Source organism: Myiozetetes cayanensis, unplaced genomic scaffold (assembly GCF_022539395.1).
Source record: "Myiozetetes cayanensis isolate MyiCay16 unplaced genomic scaffold, myiCay2020 scf5-8, whole genome shotgun sequence".
In the NCBI taxonomy this organism is placed as follows: Eukaryota; Metazoa; Chordata; class Aves; order Passeriformes; family Tyrannidae; genus Myiozetetes; species Myiozetetes cayanensis.
In genome coordinates this window covers 81,937,579-81,964,137 of record NW_026087742.1, presented here as the reverse complement: position 1 = coordinate 81,964,137, position 26,559 = coordinate 81,937,579, and the positions used below count along the sequence as shown (strand labels likewise).

Here is a 26,559-nt window from a genome sequence, read left to right as displayed (position 1 = left end):
GTGTTTTTCTCCTTAGTAGTTCTAAAAATACAAAACTTTTGGTGCTCAACTAGAGAAGGAGCCTTCAGATAGTTTGTCTTCCTGCTCCATCAGCAGTTCAGATTCATTTCTTAGGGATATTTTAATCATTTTAGAAGAAAGTTGGCCAATAGCAATAAAGCTTTGAGTTGCTTTTACAAGGTGCTTAACTAGTATGAAGTGCAGAGAAGGTATCTCTGTGAAGGACAGGCATGGCTTTTGAAGAAGCTTTGATAACACAGACTCTACTGAAAATATGGACAGCAACAGAAGGTTTAGTATGGGCAAACTTAACACTGTTGAGTGTTCCTCATCCAGATATTATCACATGCTTTAGAAGCAGACACTTACAGAGCCATGCGTTGTCTCACCTTCGGATGTGAGAGGACCATAACTGAATGAGATGACAGTGCAGGTGTTGCCAAGTGCCTAAAAACTAACAAATTTACTAATTCTTGTTCTCAGTCTAAAGAGGCATAGGTTACTGCATGAATTTTGGGGACGACTATACTCCACAAAGCAATCATAGCTAAAGACAGTGTTTGCAGGGAAAAGCTGTTGTAATGCTGATTTCAGCATCTCTCGTGTCTGGTTTTGCCCCCTTATGGATTCACAGGCTGGAGTTGTGGAAGAAGGAAGACAGACTCGCTGCTGCCACCTAGGAAGAAAAGTTTAAAGAGAAAGCTTGAAATTTCAGGCTATTCTCTTGTTGTGAGAGGCTGCCAATTTGTGGATTTCTGTTACTTACCTGTGGATAAAATGTAGCAGTTCACTTGCAGCTATTTGCCTCACTACCCATAGATTCTTCGTTGTTGTTTTTTCCTTGTTCAGCTGCCTACCTTACGTAGCTAAATATCCTAATTCATCATTTCTCCCATTCCTTGGGATAGTAAACATTATCAGGTAAAAATTATTCATCACCCTAATTAAGTAGTTTTATGGTCATCTCCCACACATCAGCTGCTGCCCATCATGGCCTTATGAGCTGTCGATGACTTTCAGATCCAAATTTGGGAATTAACGTTCTCGTTTCTATACAGATATCAGTCAGATATAGTGGAATATATAGTGGAATGAAAAAATGCTGTCCTTTCGAGGCCCAAACTGCAAGTTTACCCTGGTGAGGTACTTTTACTGTTAAACTGAGCTAAAATGGATGGCAGCAAAGAGCTCTGTGCCATTCTTGTGGTACACCCTCTTTAGTTCTGTTTTTTACTTCAGTCTACCTCCTTTGAGGACAAGGAGAAGTTACCACCAGTAATAGGAGGAAAAATAATCAAAACAGGATCTTTTTGTAGAATAATATGCCACTTTAGCTTCTGCAGGGTAGATGTGGTGGCAGTTTAGTTCATGCTATCAGTGGAAAAGACTGCTTTAATAATATTTTGATGGCTTTCAAGTGCCATGCCCATCTCAGATACTTATCCAAACAAATTCATCGGGCTGTGGAAATGAAAGCAGGCAATTCTTAAGCATGAAATTTGGCAGCTTTTTACTGTAGCTCTTATTTGTTCATCTCATTTCAATGTGAGTGCCAAATTTTCAATTCTAAGAAAAACATTTTAGTGCAGTCTGGTTTCACTGTACCTTGGGCTGAATTATGCTCTCAGTGCCACATTTCAGTGCTTTTTTCCCCACCAATTAGGCCACCACCTAAACCACACTGTTCTATGTGTGTTTTTCACTTGACAAGATTATGAGACAAACCTTAACCTTTACACAAACTGAAAATATTACTTTATTTTTGCTCTTTTCTGTTACACAAATATAAAAGACCCATTTGAAAGGAAGTGATTATTAGGAATAGAAAAAGGACTTGAATGGAGCAAAAATACAGTTTTTTCAAATCTCTGCATTTGGACTACTTTAAGCACCACAGAATAAAATACTAAAATACATTTTCCTTCATCTACTTGTGAAAAAAACATTAAAGTTTCAGCTAGGGCATAGTAATTGTATTCTGTTGACAAGAAACTGTATCAACAATTCACTTGTGTGTTTCGCTTACACTTAAATTAATGCCTAATATTACTGGATGCTTCAATATTTTAATTAAAATACTTCTGGTTTTATGACAAAAGATGAGTAGTGTAGGATATTAGTGGCTTTCCCAAATAGTTCTACTGTGTAATTCAGTTCTTTCATTTCCTATAGACGCAAACAGCAGGTTACCCATGCCAAAGAGAGCACTGTCTAACCTCTGCCCACAGGAAGGATGGGGCTGCCAATGTGATGAGTTGTGACTGTCCTCTTTTTCCTTTTTAGCTTCTCTCATCTAAGAGAGGCCTGATGGGCTAAAAGTAAGTGGCATAGGGAATAGACAAACACACTGGCTCCTTTTCTACCCTCATTTGCCATTTCAAAAATATTGGTATTTTTCTTGAAAGAACAAATGTAAAAATATAGGGAGTGCATGGAGTTCATCCACCTTCTCAGGTGAATAGTTGGCAGAACTTTTTTTTCCCTTTAAATTGAAAACGATGAGTCGATTGCAATTTATGGTCTGGAGTAAGGCTATATATTTCTTTTTTTATTTGCTATCTTGGGCAAGCAGTTGCATGTTTTTGACAGAACTAAGATTAATAAGTTCCTGCAATGCCTCCAAGAACAGAAGTGAGATAAGTGTTCAAGACATCCTGTCTCCTATGCTAGGTCCACTCCTCACAGTGCCACCTTTGTATTGTTTCATTTAACTATACAGAGTAGTAGCTGGCTTCAGAAGAATTAGAGAAGATGTTTATCATCTTCAAACTTCATCTGAGAATGTTCAGTATCACAATGAATTTGTATCACTCTCAGGTGAGAGAATGTGTTTTGGGAAGAGTTCACTTAGAAGAGCAACTGCTTTGAAATAAAGCTACTGAACATATGTGAGCTGCTTGGACTTGCCTGGGACTAGTACTCAGCCTTGCTAACTTTCCTGTTCCTTTCAGGCAAATTCAACACTGATATGAAGATTAGCACATGCAGGCCTGGTTTTGGTATTCTTGAAAAAAAAATAAACTGGATTTATGGGATTGCTTGTTTCACAGTATAATTCTTGTTTTAACTGGCTGACAAAGTCACCTTTCAACCTAAATGTCCTTTACTCTTTGGAGATGGAGCACTTGTCTCTGACATGGAGAATAATGATACACAAATTAAACCTTAGAGCTTGTATTAGTAGCTTAAAAATAGTTAAGCCATGTGATACAATAAGCCAGACCTTTATAAACCATTCTGTTGGTTCAGATTTGGTCAGAGGGAGTTGACCTACTCTAATATCAAGCTTCTTGAAAACCCAGTAATCACCAGGTTCTATCAGTCCAGCTTACGTTGCTGCATCTGTTTTTTGTAGTTAGCATAAAAGCATGAATTCAGCTGTATGTTCTAGTTAACAGAAATGCAGTTGGGAGCAGCCTGTGCCCCACATCAGACTGAATCACCCAGCGACACCACAGGTGTTCAGGTTGGCCATTCGTGGAACAGAATCCTGAGCTATTTGCTGCCCTAGACAAAACAGCACTGACAAAACCCCCTGCACCTTACCCTCCAGCACAAGAGAGGATGCACACCAGTCTCCTTGCTGGCATTGGACACCAGTGTGATGGCTGCAGTCCAGTTCAAAGGACAGGAGTGTTGGCACATGTGTTTGCCAGAGAGAGGCTATAACAGATCTGCATTTAATCACATCAGTGATTTTAAAGTATGTTCATGTACAGATAGATGCATGAATTTTGTTCATTTTCCAAAGCCTTGTATTGTCATACTTGGTGCTGTCTGACATCTCTCTACATGTAGGATATGCATGGATATGTATAATTAAAAAAAATTACAAAACTAGGTCAATGGAAAAAATCATGATGAGCAATATTTGTTTTACCTTGTGAAAATACGAATCCACTGGAGAGCTGAGTATGCATCAGTTCTGTAGTCCAACATCACATTTTAAGTTTATCAGATTTTTTTTGTCATGCCTCTGTAACCAATTCCCAAGTCTCTGCAAAGCAGATTCTTGGCCTCCACTTCCCTAACACGGCGGCCTGAGTTAGGGATTAGGACTCTGGCAGTATTGCCTTTATCAGTAGTTGTTGCTCAGCCAAGAACCAAGCAGAGAAGTGGTGCTTTGAGGACAGAGTGTGTCTGAGTGATTCTTTCAAGCCCGCTTCAGAGAAAGATGGTCTCCTCTTACAAGCTACTTGAGCTCTCCCAGCACCACACCCTGCTTTGAAGGCAAGGATGTCAAACAGGTTGGTTTTCCCCTGCGGGGAGGAGGTGTACTCTGAGCACTCAGGCTCCCTCCTCATTGGGTGCTGCCATTGCTTCCCCAGCTCTCCGTGCTTCCTGCCTGGGTAATAAATAGATTTCTTGGAGCACAGGTCGCACCTCAGGTGCTGCTCACAGCTTGGCCCTAGCAAGGTTATTTGCTTTTGTTACTTGTCTTGTACACAAACAGGTTTTCAGGGACTTCTCTCTCTTCTGCATTGCTTGCATGTGATGGTGAGAGACCTCTTTGGGCAGAGCCGCTGATTCTAAGCGTGTCACTCAAACCTTGGCGCTGCTGTTACAACATCATCACTTGGAAAAAACCAACCGGTACAATCAAGGCACTGCATAGAAGAGCATGGAGAAATTCAGAAGTATTTTTCTTTTGTGCTTTGGCTTCCTTCTAGTCCATGTAAGAGGTAAGTGACCTTTGCCTTGGCTTATTTCTAGTGCATGATTATTAAAAATGAAAAAAAAAAAAAATCAAAACCTTAAACTCCAACCCCTAAAACAAATATGTTTGTTTATTTGGAAATGCTTGCTGGCTTTTGTTTATTTGTTTGTTTGTTGCTATCGATTCACGAGAAGCATTCAAGAGTGTTTACGTAACTATTTCTGCAGTTTCTAAAGAGATATGTATCTCTTGGGTGATTGCTCATAATAGCCATGCTAGTTGGAGTTTGTTTGTTATAATTTCTTATTTTCTCTGTAGTGTTGCTCCCATAAAATTATTCACAAGCTTAGACTTGAGTATAAACTTTTTAAATGGAAGCGGTAAAATGAGAGCTTCCAGGGGAACTTACAGTTTCCAGAGAGATCCTTAGTAAAATACTGACTTCATGTTTTAAAGCTGTTCTTGGTTATTGATATCTTGAAACATACTAGTTTTTTTGTAAAAACAAATTCAGTTTAAGGATTCTTATGCTTTTATATTGGTGCATATGCTTAAATAATTATAAATTAATAATTGATTAACCTTAGTCCATGCATTCCACACACAAGCATACATTTTTTCATGCAGGATTAGTTAAGAATTGAATACATTTTAAATGTGTGTATATATATATATATATATACATGTGAGAGATATAGATATATATATATGTGATGAACAAATAGTCAGGAAAATTTAACCTGTTCATACTTAGTTGTTTTACTATATTCAAATACATGGTCTTTAAGCAAAACATTCTGTTAAACTTTTCTTGATGTCAAACCAAATAGGATTATCCTGGTGTGCATTTGCCATATGGTGTACTTGTAACCTTTTCTTTTTTTGTGTATTAGCATTACTTCAGAAACTTGTAGTGCAGTGTTTTGCTGCAGGAAGAAATCTATCATTAATCACTAGTTCCAAAATAGCTGCTGCTGATCCTCCCACCATCCTTGATTTAAATGGAGTCCCTAGGAGACCTTGCAGTGATGAGCAGTTAAAAATCCTTGCTTTAACTTAATGCAATATTTTAACAAATGAGAAATTATTTAGAGGTCTTCAGCAAGTAACATTACGTAGAAAGAGCAGAGCAGTAGGATTGTGCTGGCCTGCATGTAGCGTGTTGTTAGCAGTGATGATTCATGGAGTCTCTCATCCCTGGCATGCAGATTTTCTTGTTCTGGAAGACTGTCTTATGTTGAATATTTCTGTTCAAACAAACTGAGCATGAGCAAGCCAATTTCCATATACTCTACCATTTTAATTATAAGGGTAGTCGGCCTAATCATTCTTGATTTATGCACATCTTAATTTAGAGCCTGTTCAGGCCCTGCTTTGGGGGGAAAAGTCATTACTGAAAGTTGCTGTGGGCTTTGGGCACAGTCTTATGACTCTGGAAACTATTTAATCCACTCTGATGAGCAAAATTAATTGTTTTAATCTATAGCAACAGACACTGAATTTTATCATCAAAGTATTCACCATGTTTAAGGGGATATGTACAGGAACCACTTCTCAATCCCAATCAAGACATGATATGAGAAAGGCTTGGCCATGCTGGTAAAGAGTTGGTCTAAGTCCTCATGATAAGAAATGTCTGTGGTATTGTTCACCTTTTTATATTGCAGCTTAATTCTTTTCTAAGCTGTAACCATCTGTGATAACTTCTAGAAACTACTGAGCCACCACAGCCAGACCAGATGACACGATTCTTCTTCCCATTTAGCACTTCCTTTATGTCTGACTATCTTCAGTTACTTCACTAGATTGCCTTGATGGACACATCTCAACAGAAGCGTAGCATAAACAAGGACCATATTGAGCAAGAAAAGTGAGACCTGATACAGTTCGGGTCTGAATGGCTTTTAGGCCAATCCAAATGAAATAAACTTCACAGAAACTTCTTCCACTGGAGTTCATGCTAACATCCTGTGTCAGATACTGAGGCTGGGCTGACCTGTGGTAATCCAGCTTTTGGCTGTGTCTACACTGCCCACTTAGTTGTGTCTCAGCACAGCCTAAGTTAGGTTCCTAGCCTCCCAGTAACTGAGATCATGCACTTGTTGGAAACATAGTGTGGGTCTCATTTGGACCATAAACCTGTGTGCACACCTGCAGTGTGGAAGCAGTGCAACCTGAGGGCTCTCTCCTTTATGGACCTGGGAAGCAGGTGAGACTTTCACTCACACCTGACTGCCCAGAATGCTCCTCAGGTTCCCAATATAGACATAATCCAAATATCCATGGTCTTTAAGGTCAGCTGATAGATCACGTGTTGACTTAGTAACAAAAACGGTGAAAAGATTGATGATGTCTGATATGCCTTCAGTTTGCTCCATCAGGTATGGAATGCTACGTAGGTGAAAAGAACATCATTTATTGCTAGGCAGTAAGCCATGTACCACCGTTCAGCTAAGGCTTATAAAGTTTTTGACTCAAAATTAATTGTATTCTTGGTTAATTAGCTGGGCACTTTATGGGGAGAAAATGACAGACCTGTTTGGATTTGAGACGCTATGTGACTTAGTTCTGTGAATAATGTAGTTTTCACTGGAGTTAAAAGACAGAATAGGAGAGATGAAAATCACAGTCCTGTTTTTCTTACTGCTCCATCCAGCTCTAGTCCCCACTGTTGTTCCGTGTGAGGTCCCTGTGCACGTGCTGAAGCCCTCACGGGACTGAGTGCAGGGAAGTATCAGACAACAAATTCTCTCCTGCTGACTGCCAAAACTATTTCACTCCCAGTACCAGAACTGCGATTATCTGTAGGCATGTCAGTGCTATCATTCAAGGGTGTGATTGCAGTGTGATAAATTGACATACCTGAACTGATTGAAACAGTAACTGAAACACTAAAGGGCAGAGTTGCAACATCAGAGCTTGAGAAGAGAAAAAACCTGGGGTAGTTACTCAGCTTCTCAGATTCACTTTTCAAACATTGCTGCCACATTGCAAGCCTGGCAGCAGTGCCCAACCTGCCTGTTTTCAGTATCTATTTTAGCTTATTTGCATCAGCAATTGTCAATCCCTTTCCACCCCACTGATGGTAATAAAAAAAACCAAAAAAACAAAAACAAAAACAAAACAAAAAAACCACGAACAAAAAAAAATGTCAGAACTCTTTCAAGATTAGAAATCAATAAAAATAGGTCCTTAAGAGAAGAGAGGTTTAGATTGTCTTGTCTTCCTTCATTTCCACAGGCTGACATCTATGGATGTTTTGGGAAAATACTGTCTAAAATCTGATCTTAGTACAGTATCTCATGAAGGCAAACACCATCTCAGATGATAGAAAGGGCTTGGGTGGGTTATGAAAATGTAACAGTTCCACTTCCATTGAATAAGCTTTGCTTGTCATCAATAGATTTTAAATTCCTGAGGAATTTACGTAGGAAGTAAAATCACAGCAATATATTTTTAAAGGGCAACAGTGCTCCATGTTAAATGAAAACAAAGGCCAGAGTAGGCACTAAGATTAGCAGAAAAATTAAAATAAAGTCCTTCCTTACATCCCAGGTCTCCTTCCTTAGATCCCAGGTCTTACCACACCAGTGGTGAAGGAACCAGGGACATACACTCCACATCAGGAACAGTCCTGAGTTAACAGCAACAAAGCCTCCAGAATCACAATCTATATCAAATCTATGCACATCAAAACTGCATCTCCATCTTACAGGCTACCATCTGCAAGGAGCAGAAGTTGAGATACGAGCGAGATATTTCTATTCACGAATGTCATACAGACCCTTTTGTTTCCTGAGCATAATTGTAAAAGAAAGAAACTGACTCTTTTTTTCATAAATCCAACCCAGATATTCACAACATTTTGCATGACAAGACTCTTCGTTTCAGTTCTCTGTGGAAGACTAAGCTGCCAGATCCTCTTCCAAGTCTCTTGCTTCTGAAATTCAGATAGAAACTGATCCTCAATATCACCCTCTGTCCAGGGTCATTCTGAGAGGCTTCTCTGCGTACTGTGGTGGCACATGCAGAGGCTTCTTCAGGCCTGAGAAAGGAGCCTAATTGTACTTCTCATTTACTCTGTAGAGACTTTGTTGCTGAACAGGCCTGCTTGCTTATGTCCAGCAAATCTTTCCAGCATTATTGTTTTCTGGAAAATATGTTCTTAATGGCATGAAAGAGACAAGAGGCAGGCCCTGCTTCGTTGCTGTCTTGCATCCTAAACACACAAGCAAAGAATCTGTATAAAGCACCCTGATCACCCACTTCAGTTTGGCAATATTACTAACCCCCTTAGAAGCAGCAGAGATAATTACGCTGATGAGCTCCTATGACATCAGGGGGCATGGAATTCCTGAAAAAAATTCAACTTGATGTTAAGTTACAGGACAGCACTGTTGAGATCTGGGCTACCCCTGCTGAAGATCTAGAGGTATTTTGCATGTATTTTACCAGTGTACTTGGTATGTCCAGAGCAAAGCAAATATCATAGAACTGGAAGATTTTCTTTCATGTTTGATGATACCAGGCTGCACAGGGCTAAAGCAGTACTACCACTCTTGCTTTATTAGCCCATCTAAGTTGCTAGTAATTATTTAAATGAGTTCTTGTTTGAGTAAGTGAGAGAGTCCTTTTAATTTCCCTTGAATTCAAACTACAACCAGAAGTGGCCTAGCTAAAAACATGAAGCCAATAATCAGGTCCACATGTTGTGGTCTATATACTGGACCTTAGGTCTTAATTATAGATTTTGAAGCATACTCATTTTCCACCCCAGCATCAAGGGGTTGTAATGGCAATCATTGTTTATGAAACTAAAGGGTCATGAAGGAAAAACAAGCTACAGGAACCTCATCAGGAAATATGGATCATGAGGGTATTACATGAAAGAAATAGTACCTGCTAATGGAGATTTTGTCCACAGTGTCCACTGTGGGGCGTAAACTTTAATGTTCTCCCACAACTTTTCTTAAATGAGTAATTTCCTTTTAACAAACATAATTGCTTCCTGAATAAAGCTGGATCAATAAACGGGTGTGTTCTGAATCACATGCATGGGAAAATCCATCCCTTTTTCTAATTACAGAGGAAATAGCTCTCATGATTCTATTATAATCAGAAATGGTCTGTGTAAAGAATAACTTACTATTTCAGCTGAAAAGAACACAAAATGGGTCTCATGAGTGATTTTGGTAACATACTGTTCCCTTTTAGAAAATTTTTGTTCTCATTTTTGAGTCATTCACTTCTTCCTCAGTCTCTGCCAGCTTCATAGTGTTTTAAGCTCATTGTATTCACAAAACAATTCTTATTTAATTACACTGAAGAAATCATACTTGTTCATGTCTTAAATACTGTAAAATAAGCTTATTTTCCCTTTTTATCTAGCTCACAATTTGAAGCTAATTGCTTCTAATTTATTTTTTATTTAATGCACTCAAACCCAATTAATTTAATAACAATAATTTAATAACATTAATAACAACATTATTTATCTAACACACATGTGCATATATGCATTTGAAACTTATGTCCACAAACATTTATAAACACATACAAACACATTTTCTCATGGCTCTTAGCTTTATTTTTAATACTAGACTGTGCATATTAAAAGCCTGAGAAGTTAATTTCATTTGTCGCATAACCTGATTCTCACTTAGCAATATTCATGCTGTCTTATTTAAATATGCATCATTTTAAGGGCCACAGGCTGTACTTGTATGGATCCAGTGCAGGACTGAGCCTAGTTAGGGAGATTAAAAATTGCAGTGATGTCATGGTAGCTTTTTGTCAGAAAAGTTCTGACCACAGTTGAAATGATGAACTGGTAACACTCACCTGCAGAAAGCTTGTTCCTCATAAATCCTCCTTAAAAGCTGTGGGACCTCAGACTCTTGTGATCAGACAGCTACGTAATCAAAGGGTGGATCCATCTAACATTTAGGTAACAAATTAAATCATAGACAAAAGACGCTGTTGTCTGCATTTTAGCTACTGGATATTTGTGTCACATTTTCAGAAAACTAACGTGGGACAAAGTTTGTGAGCATTAAATGCACACGTGCCTGAGGACATGACTTTGCAGAGGACTGACTGCCTTGGCAGGGTAAGATGACCTCAGCTCTACAGTGCTTCAGCAGGATGTGTCTTATAGTCAAGGGGAATTACTTAAAGCTGTCTCAGTATCTCTGGGGCAAACAGCAACCGTAACAGTCTTCATATCACCAGCCTTCCACACGTGATATTACAAAGGTTAGGCTGGCTCTACACTTCATTTTTTTACTGGCACAGCAACAGGTCTTGGGTGGGAATGAGGGAATTGCATCCCAAATAAGATTGGCAGTGCTAGCTAAAGTCCTGCTGTTATTATAGTTCATTGTGTTTGAGCAGCTAGCATAAACATAATTAAAATAGCTCCTTTCTCAATACAATCCATATATCCATCCAAAAGGCTTGCCTTCTTGGCTTTGCATTTTCTCATTTGCAGATAAGGACTGTTTTGCAGTGTTAGGCAATGCTTATAAGCATTTTTTCAAATTCTCTGTTATGAATCATTGAGGACCACCCAATAAAAACCAGTATTACAGTAATTTTATTTCTTTGTCAAAACATGGATACTCCCAGAAAAAAGGTTAGAAGTTATGCCAAGAAATAGCATACTACTAGCCCAAAGTGGTAATAACAGAAATAACTCTGTTACCACCTGTATAGCTAAGTATCTTTATAACTATTCAGGTTTCATAACTTTATTCAACCAACAAAACAAACAGCACATACAAAAGCCCCAATCAAATAAAAACCCCAAAGGCACAAAGCTGTTTTCACCCCACTAAAATTTCTTTCATTCTTATTTTCATGGATATATTTCCAGCTGTTTCTAATATGGAAGCTGATTAAAAAAAAAAGTGTAATTTTTATATGTGGAAAATTAATATCTTTCAGTCTGTTTATTCTGTGGAGAAGCTTCAGTAATTTATTTTCCTTGTAATTTATCTTGAAAGTTCTCTGAAGTGACTGCAGTTCTTATTGAGCTAAATATTCTGAGTCTCTGATGTGGTTTTGTTTTTAGACCCACCATTCTGTGAATGAAGTCTGAGCTGTTCAGCTATTTAACCATCTGTTATCCTCCAAAATTAGATTCGTAAAATGTCTAGGTACAGTCTCAGAAATAGTAATGAGCATTTAAAATTCTGCTCCACAAAGTCCTAGTCCTTGTGGTCATTTGATACTATTATCAGAGGAAGTTGGGATGGAAGTCCAAGCAATCTTCTGGTTTATTGCAATATCACATGCAATGCTGCACAGATGTCCACGTACAAACTGCCCATCTGTCAAGGTTTATATTCACACAGCCAAAGAGATTTCAGTGTGGATTCCTGTCTTACTCCCAAACAGCCATTCTGTGTTGGTATCTGTTTCTTTTTATTGCTAGGTTTATTGTCAGAAATAATTTTTTAAATATCAATATATATATTAAAAAAAAATTGATGTAATTTTCTTCTATTTCTCCTTTGCAGTCTCAAAATAACTTCTTTTGCCTTTTCCCAGGTTTTTGATAACAGAACAGACATGCAGTAGGGAGGGAAATGATGTTGTCCAGTAGAAGGGCAGATGTTAGTAACTGTTTCAGTCTGTTGTTTTGCTTTAATTCTCACGCAATTGAAATCATCTGCATCATCTTGCTTGAATTCTGATTAAATTCCAGCTCTTATTTTTATTTTTCCCTAACTTCAAAGAAATATTGTACCTGAAGTTTTCCACAGTCTTCCTTCACGAGATGATTTTGTCACATTCTCTTTACAACATTAGGACCTCAGTAGTGTCTTTCCATATTGTTACTTCCTGCATGTCAGGACCTGTAACAAAGCAGCTGGTTTTGCCAACAGCTATTCAGTGTTACCAAATTATTTCTGATGACTCATGTTCTGATTATGGTTACAAAATTGTTTCTGATGGCTCAGTCCAACAAGAAATGGTTTTAGCTCTGACGGCAGCATCCTGTGGCAGTGGGGCTCAGGTCAGGCAGCCTCCTCCAGCACTCAGGATATCGATCTAGAGGACAAAATCAAAGGACAGTCAAGTTTAAGTTGCTTATACTCCTGGCACTGAAGAAATGCTTCAGAAAAATATAATTCGACCATATAAGTCAAGGCAATGCCAGGATGTCAGCCTGCTGGTAGTGGTCTGCATCAAGATCAAATGGTTCCATAGCTGGGGAGCAGCATGGTGTGATAGCCCATGGGCAGGGACTCAGGGCCAGTAAAGGCTGGTGGTGCACTCAGGGCTCTGGCAGAGAATATATTCTGATGAAGCAACTTGTCTATTTTATATATTTATATATTTAATAGATTCATATTTAAAAAACAACCTATCAGTGTCTTAGAATATGGCTTTAGCAATGGCTTTAAATTGAAGGAGACTAGATTTGAATTAGATATTAGGAACATCTTTTTTTTTTTTTTTTTTTTTTTTTTTTACTGTAGGGGTCATGAGGTACCAGAACATGTTGCCCAGACAAGCCCAATCCAAATAATTCTATAAATTCCATTAATATTATCCACCTAAAGACCCCATCCAAAGATTACTGGACTCAGCAAGGTTAGCTGAGTGGCCAGGGCACAGGAAAGAGAGGTGGCCAGATAAGGTGACACACTGAGAACAGATCAAATTATAAGAGATAAAATGCTACTCTGATAAAATCAGTGGGAAAGCCTTATGCTGTTATCTGTTTTTCCTTACCAAACATGGGTTTGTCATAAAATTTTGTAGCGACAGATTTGCTTTAGAAGCCATTCGCTACTTTGCATTCCAAACTTGCTTTATCTCTTCCGTCAGACCCCATCTATAATTAAGTTCACAGATTCACATTAAAATCCTCACAGGAATCAAAACATTTCTACTTTATGCTCCTGTGCTGATTGTTATTTGAGGATCACACAGTGTTTCACCACTGATAGTTAATCTTTCTGGGAGCTTTTTGACACAGGCAAGAGCTATTACTCAGGAACAGTGATTAGTGAAAAGAATGCCATGAAGATGTACAGCACCTGTCAAGAACAGGGAGCTGAGCTGAAGCCAGAGCACAGTTGTGCTGAAGAACTTCTGACAGCCTCTCTCTGTTCATAACTTTCCCCACCTAAACAACAGTGCCTTTCTTGCTGTGAAGTGTTCAAGACTACTCAAGAAAAACACATCAAGGTTGGGTATGAAGCTTTTGAGATGGGAAGATAAACAGATGCAGAACAAGAGCATCCTGAGGCTTACTCAATAGAGCACAGTAATACTTGTGTGTTTAGGGAAGTCATGACACATCAAGACTTTTTGTCGGTTTGTACCTGCTGATCTTGTATTTGGAATGCAAACACAAAGATGATGCAGTTTCAGCCTGGATAAAAACTAATGGATACATTTTCTGCAAAGAGGTATTTCATGAAGGCTGTAGATTAAAGGGAAAGTGGCAGGCTGTAGAGTTGAAAGTAAGACTCCCATGAATAAATGTGTGTGTTCTGTTCAAAGTTGTCTGCTTCAGTTTAAACATTTTCCAGTTTTATTCACCTGCTAACTTCAAAAGTTGGGATGCTAATTGCCCTGCTGCAACATTTAAAGACATTATGGTCACCTAACACAGAACAGGAAGGGGTTTTTTTTCCCTCCCTTTTCAGACTTTTTAACGTACAGGGAAACTAAATTAGGTAAACACATCTTAATATCTTTTACTTCTGGCCCATGTTACAGGAAGAATTAAAAAAAGAAAGTTGATTTGTGTTACAAGTGATCACAAGGCAAGTTTGCCAGTAAAGCTGCTCTCTGAAGCTGAGCTAGTAAAATAATAATGAAGAATATTAAAAATTCTCACCTAATGATCTGGGTTTGCAAGTACCACACTGAATGCTATTTCAGCTGTCTCCTGGCAATAGTCCTCTGCCCTATAACAGGCAACCTGTGTTCTTCAAAGGCATGTTTGCACAGCAGATGAATGTAGATAACATGAGAGAGCAGCTTCTCCTTGCACTACCTGAACAAATAGCTTCTTTGAATTAAATGAGCCCATTTCTCACAGTCATTCAGGACTGTACAGCACAGGGATGACAGCTAACAGCTTGTTCTGTGCCTGCTCCAGGCACAGATGGGGTTTTGGATGAGGTTTTTCTTTTGCCTCTTACTGGTGTTCCGGCTCTGTCCAGAGCCCTCAGGTCTGGAGGTCATGGAAACCTGTCCACTGACTTCGTGTCTTTTCTTCTGTCACATTCCTTATAGGTCAAGGCGATTTTGATTTAGCTGATGCCCTTGATCACCCAGGTATGTAAATCTCACATCCTTATTTTACTATGGCATTTACACCCAGTAATAAATCCTAAGTCTTTTTCCTTGAGGAATGGAATATGAAGTGGCTACTACTTCAGTTAAAGAGATACAGAACTAGAAAATGCTAGATTTCAATGTTTCTGTCATAAAATGAAAGATTTCTTTAAAACAAACAAACCAAAAATGGCTGTGAAAACACATCCATTCATTTTTAGCTTATGCTGTGATAAACAAAAATTTATTGAAAGCAGCTGTCTAGATTTTTAGATATCTGCTTTTCTTAAGTTGAAGCTTATTGTTTATTGGTGTGTCATTGTGTCCAACAGATGACATAATTACAAGGAAGCCTACAGTGATCAGAAGACCCACAAGACCTGTGCTGAGTGAGTAATAATGGGTCATAAAACTGATTTTCTATATGTAAGGAACTGTCTTCTGAGATTCTTGATCATTTTTGCTACTGTACTTTAGCTGAGATAATTTGTGTGAATAATTTCTGTCTTCTTTATGTAAAGGAAGTGTTTTTTTGACAGTTACCATTTGCAGGTCTTTACCACTTCCAGTAAGGTTTTACAGCCTAACTGGCCAGTGCTGATACTTTATTTGCTGAAGATCTTCTTCACACTTTTCCAGATTGTATTGAATTCCCTGAGGAGTATAACAATGGGTAACTGTTGCTAAAATGGATAACTGATCTACTTTTTTTCCCATTGTTTTTTCTTTCTGTATAATTATTCATGATGCTTGATAACAGACTCAGAAAAGAATCAGAAGGAAATTTGATATTCTTTCTTCTTACTATGTATTTACTTCATATTATCTAGTATTGATTGCTACAAAACCTGTGTCATAAAGGAAAAAGGGCTCTAAACAGTGGAGAGAACCAAAAGGTTTTAGCCATAGTCCTGAGAATGCCAAACAATGAATTCCAATGAGCAGTTCTTAATGCTGAAAAAACCATATTTTTGGTGGAACAACTTATAATAACATATAGAGCATTTTCACCTAAACAACACTGAAATAAATTTCTGTCTGTCAAACAAAATGTTTGAATTGGAAAATGCTGGATAACATTAGCCTACACAACAACTTTAGTTCTTCTTCTGGATAAACAGTGCAGTAAGACTTAAGATACACATAATTCTCTGTCTTGCTCTTTGAACAAACAAGGTCAACATTTTGTGAATGTGGCAGCTACTATATCCTTTAATGGTTGCATTCTTCATTCCCACTTCATTTGGCAAAGAAAATCTGTGTTTGGCCTAGATTAGAAGTGTCTGTCTAGCTTAAAATACTGCACTAATCATGGATTTGTTCTCATCCTAATGTAAATATTTCAAGCAAGTTACTTGAATTGTGTCTAAAATACTCTGTCCTTGGTCATGTTTAAAGGTAGCTTAGGGATTCCAGTATCTGCACCGAAGCTGCCTCAGTCAGGTGAAATGAATTTGATTTTCAGGGACTCGTAAATCTGTTAGAGATATGACTGCCAAATGATTCGAATCCACCTCACTAATTCTTGGGAATGAAGAACTCCACAGTTTACTGACCATATTGGAATCTCTTTCAGCACTGATGAGGACTGCAGAGAGTTTTAAAAATCCCAAATCCACAGTGTTAAAAATCAATTATTGGATTTGGAAAGTGCAGAAAGATGAAACAATAGTATGTTTCAGCATCTGCCTAATGCTTCATCTTAATGCTGGGGTTGCCTCTATGTCTCGTTCAGTCAATGCCATTGAGAAGTGAGGCTGGCTGAGGTTTTTGTTCAGTGGAGGCCAATTGCTACGTAGGCCATGTCATCTGGGCATCCCACACATCTCTTCCTGAGCTGAAGCTCTCCATTAGGTACCTTCCCAGTGCAACAAAATTCATCACAAAATGTAATGGAAGGTAATGTTTATTTACAGAATCTCAAAATGACTTGATTTTACCACTCACATTCATCCTGCATTTGATTTAACTCAGCCATATCCTCAAACCCCTGTGCTCATGAGCACCAAGATGTATGTGCTTAGGTGGTCTGGTGAGCATCATGTGCAATATGGGACAAGGTATGCCAGCTACTGAGCTCTTATCCTTTCTCTGAGGTTCTTCTTGATCAGAAATGACAAGCTTGTTTATGTACAGATCTTTTATATCCCTTAGGATAAATCAGGTATTATGGAGAGGTTCTTTTGCCTCATAATATTTCTTACTTCAGTGTCTCTGAACCCTAGGTCAGGTTGCTGCCCACTATCTGGTTTTGCTTGTTTGGAATACACAGACCATGTCCAAGACTTATTTTCTGGACGGATGATCAGGAAAAGTAGTGATATGCTGCAACCTTTGGTGTAGAAATTCTTTCTGCCTTTCCTCTGCTGTCAAGTCATCTGTGCTGTCATCGGAACACAGGCCAGCTGGTTTTGACAGAAACAACACATTCTTCAGTTTTACAGCTGGGAACGGTGACCTTTACTGTCTGTTCTTTTAACACTTTGCTGATTTTTATGGTCCCTACATACACATGCATTTCCATTTGTATTTCATTCATATAACCCTTAGCATTTATACAACAAATCTCTGCATGAACCGTCCAGAGCAGAATCCTAAATGTTACCTGAATTCTTCATCTCAACAATAAATTGAATCCGGTTTTCAATTTATTCCTTCTCACAGTGTTAGCTTTTGACAGGTAAAGGTATTTTTGAAATGCAACTCTCTTCTGACTGGACATAGGGAGGATCAACACCTGTCAGGAACAAACCAAATTATTTAGTATGAATTTGATCACTTTCCTGCCAGATATCCTGGTGACACCAAAGCATTTCCGAGTTGCTACACAAATGAGACTAGATAACTAGATATTGTGCAAAAGCAGCTTCTCACTCCTTCTGGATATAAAGAACACAGAAGGCATATTTCTGCACTATGATTTGGGAATTCTAACACAATTATAATGAAAAAGATATTTATTTGAGAGTCTATCTAATTGTCTGTGGCAATAAGCACTGGTGTCAAAATTTAGGTAGGTTTTGCTGTCCCATTTCTTCTGATTTATTGTACCATTCCACATTTATAAGTGTAAATAAAGGGATCCTTGGAGTTATGGCATCCATCTAATGTACTTCTCTCAGAACTTGCCATCATTCCATATACACCTTGAAATATCACCCACACACTCATATCCACATCTGTATGTTGGAAAGAGAGTTCCTCTTTTTGCATCTGCAGCTCATATACAAGTTGTTTATTGGATGGAAAATTCCATCCCAGGTACAGAAAGACACGTGTGCAGTGCTGGGACAATGGTTGTAGCCTCTTGACTTTCTGTGTAACATGCACATGCAGACATTTAATTCTATTTTAAAACATTTATAGCTCAGAGAAAGAAAAACTAGACTGTCACTCATTCCACAGACAGGTGCATTAAATTGCCTGAAGCAAAACTTTTTATGTCACCATGACTCGTACATAGATTAGTTGATTCAATATCTCTGTCCAAGTAGGTTTATTGCTCCCTAGTATTTATTCTTGAAATGTGTATTCAGTTTTTGTAGTTCAATAAATTACAAACCAGTTTTAACCACAGACATAAATGTTGATAATTTAGCATATTTAAAAAAATAGGTACAACGCAACATATTTAGAAAATAGGTTTGTTATGTTAACATAGCAAATTTTATTTATGTATTCACAGATATGTTAGAGGTATTATCTTGATTCAACTATAAGATTTATTTTTACATCATTTACAGCAGAAAAAAACCCTTCATATTTTGAGTAGAAAATACTGTATAATTTGTCACTTAGTGTGCAGGAAACTACTAGATTCTGTCAGCCTTTTAAAGAAAAGTGTAATAGCTTAGGTGAGTTTGTGGGACTAATCTGAAAAAGGTGCTTCTCAAACATTCAGTTGTACATGTTCTCTTAAAACTAACATTTCGCTTCCCACAAGAGTGGTGTGTAACTCACTTTTCTGCATCTTCCTCCTACTCATTTTTAGACAATGATCTACATTTAGGAGATGCACTTGGTGGGGGTGAGTACTCTCTTCTTTCCTTAAATATAATGTTGGCATTTTTGTAGTCTTTTTCTCAACTCTGCCTTATTTGTGAAGATTGTGATACTGCAGAAGGAGCTATGGTAATGAGAGTCATTCCAGCTCCTGTACATGCAGCTCTCCTGCCTGAGGCCATCATGCGGAGTGGGGACAGCATCTGGTTGCCAGCTACCTGAGAGCTTCCAGACTGGCCTACCTGCATGAACTGAAGTCATCTGTGTCTTAAATTACCATGATAGACCACCCCAGGAATGGCTAAGGGGAGAGAGCTTGGCCCATTCAGTTGTGATGGTTCAGGAAGGCGTCCTCTGACAGAAGTGTGAAGACAACAGGTGATGGCTGTAGTTTCTTCAGCTACCAAAAATGAGTCTGCCTAAGATTAGGAATCAGAGCTAACAGCGGATGGAGAGGTTTGAGCTTCTTGTAACTCTAGTGATGGCAAATTAGAAATTCAGAAGGGAATGTTTCAGAGATAAGCGCTGCTGATACAGTTTAAGCTTGAAGAAGTCAAACAGTTGTAACATACTGTTAACTTCCAGGTGTTTCTGTAACACCCAGACCTGACCTAGGAAGTATTCACAGTATTGTACGGAAGCATATAAAATCCTTGACTTTGGGAATTTTTACATCATTTATTTAGTGTGTTTAGAGATATAGCAAGGATATGAGGTACTCTAGATAGGTTCTTGTACACTCAAATTATCCAAAATGCAAGTAATATTGAATCAAAGCCTGAAGTTCCACTTGAATCGCAGTCACACAAAAGCAAAATTACTTCTCAGCCCATCGCACAGAACTTGCCGCAATGGTCTGGTTTAGGAGTGTTTCAGTCTTAGAGAATGACACCTTTTATATTGTGTTTTCCCATTTCCAGGTTCCCAAGTGGCACTTCATGCCTGTGGTTTATTAGTCCACACATTGCAAAGATTATTCTAATTTTATTAATGATTCTCCTGTGTATATTGTCATTTATTCCTGTCCATACTATTTGTTCAATTCCTGCAAGTTAATAATGAGCACTGTTATGAGAGGATGGGTTAAGTTTATTGAGTAAATTATCAATTAATAGCTTATGTATCTTCAATAAACCCAATGTTTACTCTGAAGATGGTAAATGATGTTTGCCTTGGTTTTTATTTCTTTGTTCCATTTTCAGCTCAGGTTCTTAATTGACATTCATACATGGTATAATGAGGTTAGGGATATGTATCTCATTATCAATATTTCTGAACACATTATTTTTCATTAGCTATGACATAGAGTATGTCTTCTTATCCTTAGAGAAGGCTGAATAAGTGAAGGAACACAACAGAAATAAAAAATGGGATTGGTTGTTGTCTGCTTTTGTGCCATAGTGAGTCTTAGTTCATTACACAGAGAGCTGAAACAGAGCAAGTCCCTTCTTCTATTGAATATAATTCATTGGACGAAGTCTGATTTAGCAAAGTTTTAAGACTCTACCTAAAATCCATTGACTGTAGGCTACACTCACAAGAAGTTTAGCTCAGATCTAAATAATTTGCTGAATCAGAACCTAGATGTTACTTAGAAACAGAAGCATAGTGTTTAGCAGCTAGGCAAGAGAAAACATGGTGAAAGGGCATCTGGCATGTTTGGAAGGTGAAAGAAAGATTTAAGGAGGGAGAGAGAAATTTCTATTTATTTCTGTGTCCTAATTTTGATTTATTCAGAGCTAAATTCTCTGTCTGGCTATGAGAACAGTTAAATTTGTGACTGAACTGGCTGAAGAGAGAATCGCAAGAGAGGGCCTACTCTACTTATGCAGAGCAACAGCCTTGGACATTAAATTTGGCAGGTTTTGACCTGAGAGAGCTCTTGCTACTCCAGCACTTTACATGCAGTTTGGATACTGCTGTGAGTTAGATCTCCTACTCTAGCCAATGCATCTCTTTCTAATACTTTGGCAAATGCTAGCACAAAGCCCTAAAAAACAACGAAACTGAAGTCTGAGTTCATTTTGCACAGTTCAAGAGCAGAAATTTCAGCATATATTAAATAAATTCAGCATCTGTTAGATGAAACTAATCTGTAGATTTTATTAATACTTGCTGATGGTACAGACATGACCTGTTGCCTCCAGCCCAGCCTAGAACACCAGCTTCTCTGTCAGCTCTGCAAAAACTGAACCACTGACACCCAAGTAACACACCGTGTCTCCCAGCTGTCAGCATTAAACAATGTTAGCAATTGTCAGAAATACATGAAATATTTTCCTTCAACATTTTCATGAATTCTTCTTGTGTTTTAATTTAGAAAACATTCCCTATTCACTTCCAAATCAGTTTTAATAGCTAGCTATTTGCTGATATAATGCTTAAGTATTTTTAACTAGTGACAAGGTCCTTTTCTTAATTCACTGGGGGGCAAATTAGAAATAGGTAGAAAATCTCAAATTATCATACTTTTATTTAAAGCTCTCAGTTTTGTCCATTCAACTATCTAACAATATTAATTATCAATAGGTGACATCTCAAGAAAACCTTTATACCCACCTCTTCCACCACGACCGGGAAGTTACGGTAATTCTGGTAAGATAATTTTCTCCTAAAAAAATCTCTCTCGTCAATAGCTTTTATCATCCTTTCCCATCATCTCCCTTTTTTAATCACTGTTCCAGTCTTTGGAAAGATTTTCTGAGCTTTAGTGTTGGTATCATAAAGGTTTTCTGTCTGCCCAAAATGTGGGATACTGGCTCCTAAGTGCCACAAGACTAACAGTTTCAAAGGTCTCTCACCCTTCCCTAGAACCTTAAAAAAGGAGTGGACAAGGAGACTGGAGGGGTTACATCCAGTGGATAAATTTGCAACTAGAATCTTAATCTTCATCTTGCAGGAGGTTTTGATGACTCAGATCTCCTTGATGGGAAGCCTTTACCACCAGTCATAACAGGTAGCATTTCCCAATTCCCCTTGCAACTTCTTCCCAACACTTGTAAGTCAGAGATGTTTGGTTTTGCTTTAGTGGTAATTTGTTTGTCTGAGAGACATTTTTATGTAGAGTAGCTATTCTTCACCAAAAAACATGGTTATGAGCCTGAAGCTGAAATTTGAAACATATTCCTAAACATTTTTTAGCATTCTGGTACATGCCAGAACCCTGCCGGATTTATCCCTTTGAATTCAGCTAGGACAGTCCCAAAGCAAGGGGTTTCTGCTCAGCACTGAAAGCAGATGCACCAGGCCTATGATCTTAACTTAAATTACAGATAAGTTATCTGATTGTCTGGCAGCACGGAATAGCCAGAGCATACTGGCCTCCCACTCCCTGTGAAATCAGTTTGATGTAGACTGCTAGGTATGACACTTCTATTAGATGATAATATGCTTCTCCAAAAATGAAGTGTCAGGAGGATGAACAGTTATTCCTCCAGCCAGCACTGCTGTCAGTGAGGTCTAGAAGGGGAGCTCCTCTCTTGCAGTCCTGTAGAGCTGCACCTTTTGCCCTCTATAAAAAAATCATACTTTACTGAGCAAAAGGCTGAGTTCTCAAAACAAGTTGATAAACATTTCTTTGATGAAACTTCACCCTCTATTCCAGGAGAAGAGGAGCATCATTTCAATCATGGAGGAAACACAGGTATAGAGTAAATAATTTATTCTACAATTTATTTCTGATCATCATGAAATAGAAAAACAATGTTATATTTATAAAAGTAGCATATATACTAAATTAGGCTTTTAGACAACATTTTCACACCAGCTGTAATGTAACTTAATTACTATTCATCTGGTTAATTCTATTGTTTCACCAAACAATTCTCATAATTTGGTAAAAGCACACTTTAGTAGACAATATGCTTAAGTCAGACTATTTCAATGCCTCTGAAATAAAAGCCAAACCTCTTTCTTTTTCCACAGATTCAGGATTAATAGCTGGAGTTACATCTCCTGTAATTTCTGCCTTTGTAATATTGGTTGTTGGATCAATAGCAGCCTACTCTGCTTACAAGAATAACAAACTTTGTTTCAAACCACGTGGTAAGAACAAATCAGTTTCCAACTGATTTAGTGCTGAAATAGATGGGAATTTGACAAACAATTTGAATGGGGGCAGAAACAGGGCAGGGATAAAAGCATTTAAATATTTTGTCCAAAACAGCCTCACTGGTCTCTAAGAGACACTGGTAATTAATACTCTTCATCAAGGACAAGAATGGGAAGCCATAACATGCCCAGAAGATGGATATACATCACTTTGTGAAGGCAATTACAAAAAAATTACAAAGTAAAGGGTGTGAGGTCCATGCCACCACAGAAGTGGCTGACTGTTGTGGCTGTGCATGTGGAAAACAGTCTGGGTGTCTCAGATCAGCCTCACTTAGGGGTACCCCTTCTGGCCAGGACCCACATTTTAGCTCTGGCCTGGGTAGGCTCCCTGCCCCAGGCTGCACCACATCCCCGCACACCTGTCCCAGCCCTGAGTCCGGGTGGCCGGCTGGGTGTCCTGGCTTGGCCTTTGGCACAAGAGGGTGTCCCCTCTGTGCACACCCACCACCGGGAAGGCAACAGCCTGGGCCCTGTGCTGGCTGCCCTTGGCTCACGGCTCTGCGGGAACAGCCTCGGCCTGGCCCTTGGCAGTCACAGAGGGCAATTTAAACCTCTAATTCACATTATTTTTTCCCTAATGAGACTAATAGCTAAGACACGAGTGAAATTCGGGAGAAGCTTCACAGGCATTTCTCAGAGATCTGTGAAATCCCCTGGCACTTCAGGAAGCCTCAGTCTAGGGGTACCATGGCAGGCTCCAGGGCAGCCACTGCTGCTTAGGCACTGTGGGAAGGCTTGGGCAGGGGTACACAGGGGAAATCCAGCTGCAATATAGCCCCAAATGCCCTGAGGAGATTGGTCAGGGCTGTGAAGGCTGTTTGTGCCCTCAGGGGCCCTAAAGTCACTCATTTTTTTTGTCCATTTCTATGGCCAGAATGTAACTAAAGCATCAGGTCAGTGATCCTACAGCCCCCAAAAATGGGGACTGAGACAAATGGGGAAGGTTATTCACGTGTCTCTGGGGATATAAGGTTCTACCTGTTGTCTGAAAGGGACTGAAGCAAGAAATATTCTGAAAAGCTGGCAAAGAGCATCCACAGTGGAAATACTGAATGTTCGATCTTAATTTTTCAGGTGGGGCTACAGTGTAAACCACTGAAAGAAGAGTTGCCCTCTGATCACAGGCTCCGTTGGTTGGTGACATTCTACTGTGTCATTCTGATAAAAAAAAAAATCTTCTTCTAATGAATGTTTTCTTGAGACTGCTCTCTCTAACTTGATGTCACTTTTGGCCTTGAGCTTCATGTCATCAAAGATATGCTTAAAACATCCTGGGATTTTATTGCACTATCTGACCTGCATTTATAAAGGTTGGATGTGGATTTTGACTTAGAAGTTATTTTAAACAACAAAGAAATCAAGTGCATTATAAGCTAAAAATGGAAAGTTTGGGGTTCGTCAGCGTTTGAGTCATCGAACAAATTTCTTTTTCTCTTTCCAAAATTACTCAAAAATAATCCCTCTGATAGAATAGGAAAAAGGAGTTTGCCATTTTCATTCATGCATGTTGAGTTTCTTCAGTATATTTCTGTAATGTTTAGAATATTTAAGGAAAAGTTATAGTTGTCTAAAGGATAAAAAATTTTCGTGCCTTTATGTTGTATTTAATTCTAGCAAAGAAAACTCATTCTTAATTTTATAATAAATTGAAAAGAATATGTATATTGACAAACTACTTTAAAAAATAAAAATAAGAGAAACACATGATGATTTTATTTATTTATTTATTTATTTAATTGCTTAATTACTGAAATGGTGTTTAGCTCTTCTCAGGAACTAGAATTTCACATTAATTTAGTTTCTTTTTTTGAAAACTTGGGCCTTGCTCTGGGAACTTTTGAATGCACTAATCTGGAAGCTGTTTTTTTTAAAAAAAACCCATATTATTCATAGCTTCTGAAAAGGGAAAATGGGTTCCAAGCTTTCTGATTCATTGAGAATGAGTTTATGACACTTCATTCTCTAAAATCTAAGTCACAACAACTTTTAAACTTCATACATATGTGGAGGTGTGGTTGACATGTTTTTTATAGCAAAACTGTTTCATCTTTTTGCCTCATTCCTGATCAACCTTGCCGTGCTAACAAATGTCCTTATGTAGATAAATCTACCATGAAAACTAACACTTTTCCAGTCTCTCTGCCTTCATTTAGCTAACTGAATCAAAATACCAGCAAATAAATGAAATACAGATGGAAGATGACAAAACTCTTAGTTTACTAACAATACTTCTTTTTTAGCTAACTTTTTAAAGCATAAGGGAATCGCTGTGTTTTTATCTTAATTTTGTATGCAAGGCATGGTTTTGCTACCATCTTCCATTTAGATGAAGGTAAACATGAGTTTGGGTTTATTAAATCGTTGAGAGGAAGACATAATCTGGAAAAGTAATTTTTTCTCAAAATGCAATACTATTTATCTAAATTGTATTTTAAATGGATATATATCACTTTCTTTGATTACAACAATCTTTTTTCTGATCCTGAAAGTAAGAAATTACAATGTGCATCAGTTTAAATATGGAAATACCTTAACAACCTGCAAAAAAATGAACACCTTTGTGGCTATCACTTTCAACTTATGAATGAGAAAATATTTTAAATATAGTTTTCAAGGAGACTTGATATTTCTTTTAAAATACTAATTTTCCACGTTAATAGTTAAAACAGATTGATGTATATTTTTCCAGGTAGACATAAAATTTTGATTAATGAAATGTTAAGTCTTTTGCTGTTACCACTTCAGCTGTTTGTTTAACCAGTAAAATATATATATTTTGCTTCTTTCTCCTGAAAATTTTCAATAAACACATATTGTGTTTTATCTAAGATGATCTAAGTTTTGTTTATTTTGTGTGCTACTTTCTGGGACAGATGAGGACTTCTATATACAAGTTCAACTGTGTCCCACTAGGGCAGACAAAGAAATGCTTCAAACTAATAACAAATTAAAGGGGGAAAAAAAAAATCAAACCAGCTTAATGATCTATTTTTTCCCCAGTAACTGTTTAGAGAAGGATCTATGTGCACTTTTAACATTTTTGCTTTTGACATACTATGACATTTGATTTGAAATTGCTCATAGAATTTTCAAAATAATTTATTACTCATGTTAATATTAGCCCAAAAGCCAATTTATTATGGAGAATTTGAGCAAAAACTATGAATCTGAATGGAAAAACCCTGTTTACCCAAATGTTTAACCCTCTGAAGCTCTTTGGACTAATTCCATCACCATGCTACCAATATACCACTGTTCAGGCACACTTTTCAGGGTTAATTATCCTTTTAACTAGGATGATGATGATGATGATAATAATAATATTATAATTATTTTGAAAATTATTTCTACCTTTTTTTCAGGTAGTTGAGGGGTTATGTAGGCAAGATCTAATGCATTTACATCTGGAAGGGAAGGAACAAAGGAATAGAAACTAGCTGCTGGAACATCAGAACTCTAGCTTGTATTACTGGCTCGGATATTTA

General features: G+C 37.9%; 1 protein-coding gene across 1 annotated transcript; it reads left to right on the top strand.

Annotated features, from left to right (window-relative positions):
* The first annotated feature begins 9,002 nt into the window (after positions 1-9,002).
* XG (Xg glycoprotein (Xg blood group)) lies at positions 9,003-24,165 on the top strand. The gene is made up of 9 exons (XM_050332171.1): positions 9,003-9,120; positions 14,918-14,959; positions 15,292-15,348; positions 18,951-18,986; positions 21,491-21,556; positions 21,861-21,917; positions 22,566-22,604; positions 22,886-23,005; positions 24,149-24,165. The coding sequence occupies exons 1-9, from the start codon at positions 9,003-9,005 to the stop codon at positions 24,163-24,165; spliced, it is 552 nt and encodes a 183-aa protein (XP_050188128.1).
* Positions 24,166-26,559: the final 2,394 nt, after the last annotated feature.

Coding starts and splice junctions, on each gene's coding strand:
- XG (XM_050332171.1), top strand. CDS start 9,003: ATGGAATTCCTGAAAAAAATTCAACTTGATGTTAAGTTACAGGACAGC. Junction 9,121..14,917: donor GTATTTTACCAGTGTACTTG/GTATGTCCAGAG, acceptor CATTCCTTATAG/GTCAAGGCGATTTTGATTTA. Junction 18,987..21,490: donor AGGAGATGCACTTGGTGGGG/GTGAGTACTCTC, acceptor AATTATCAATAG/GTGACATCTCAAGAAAACCT.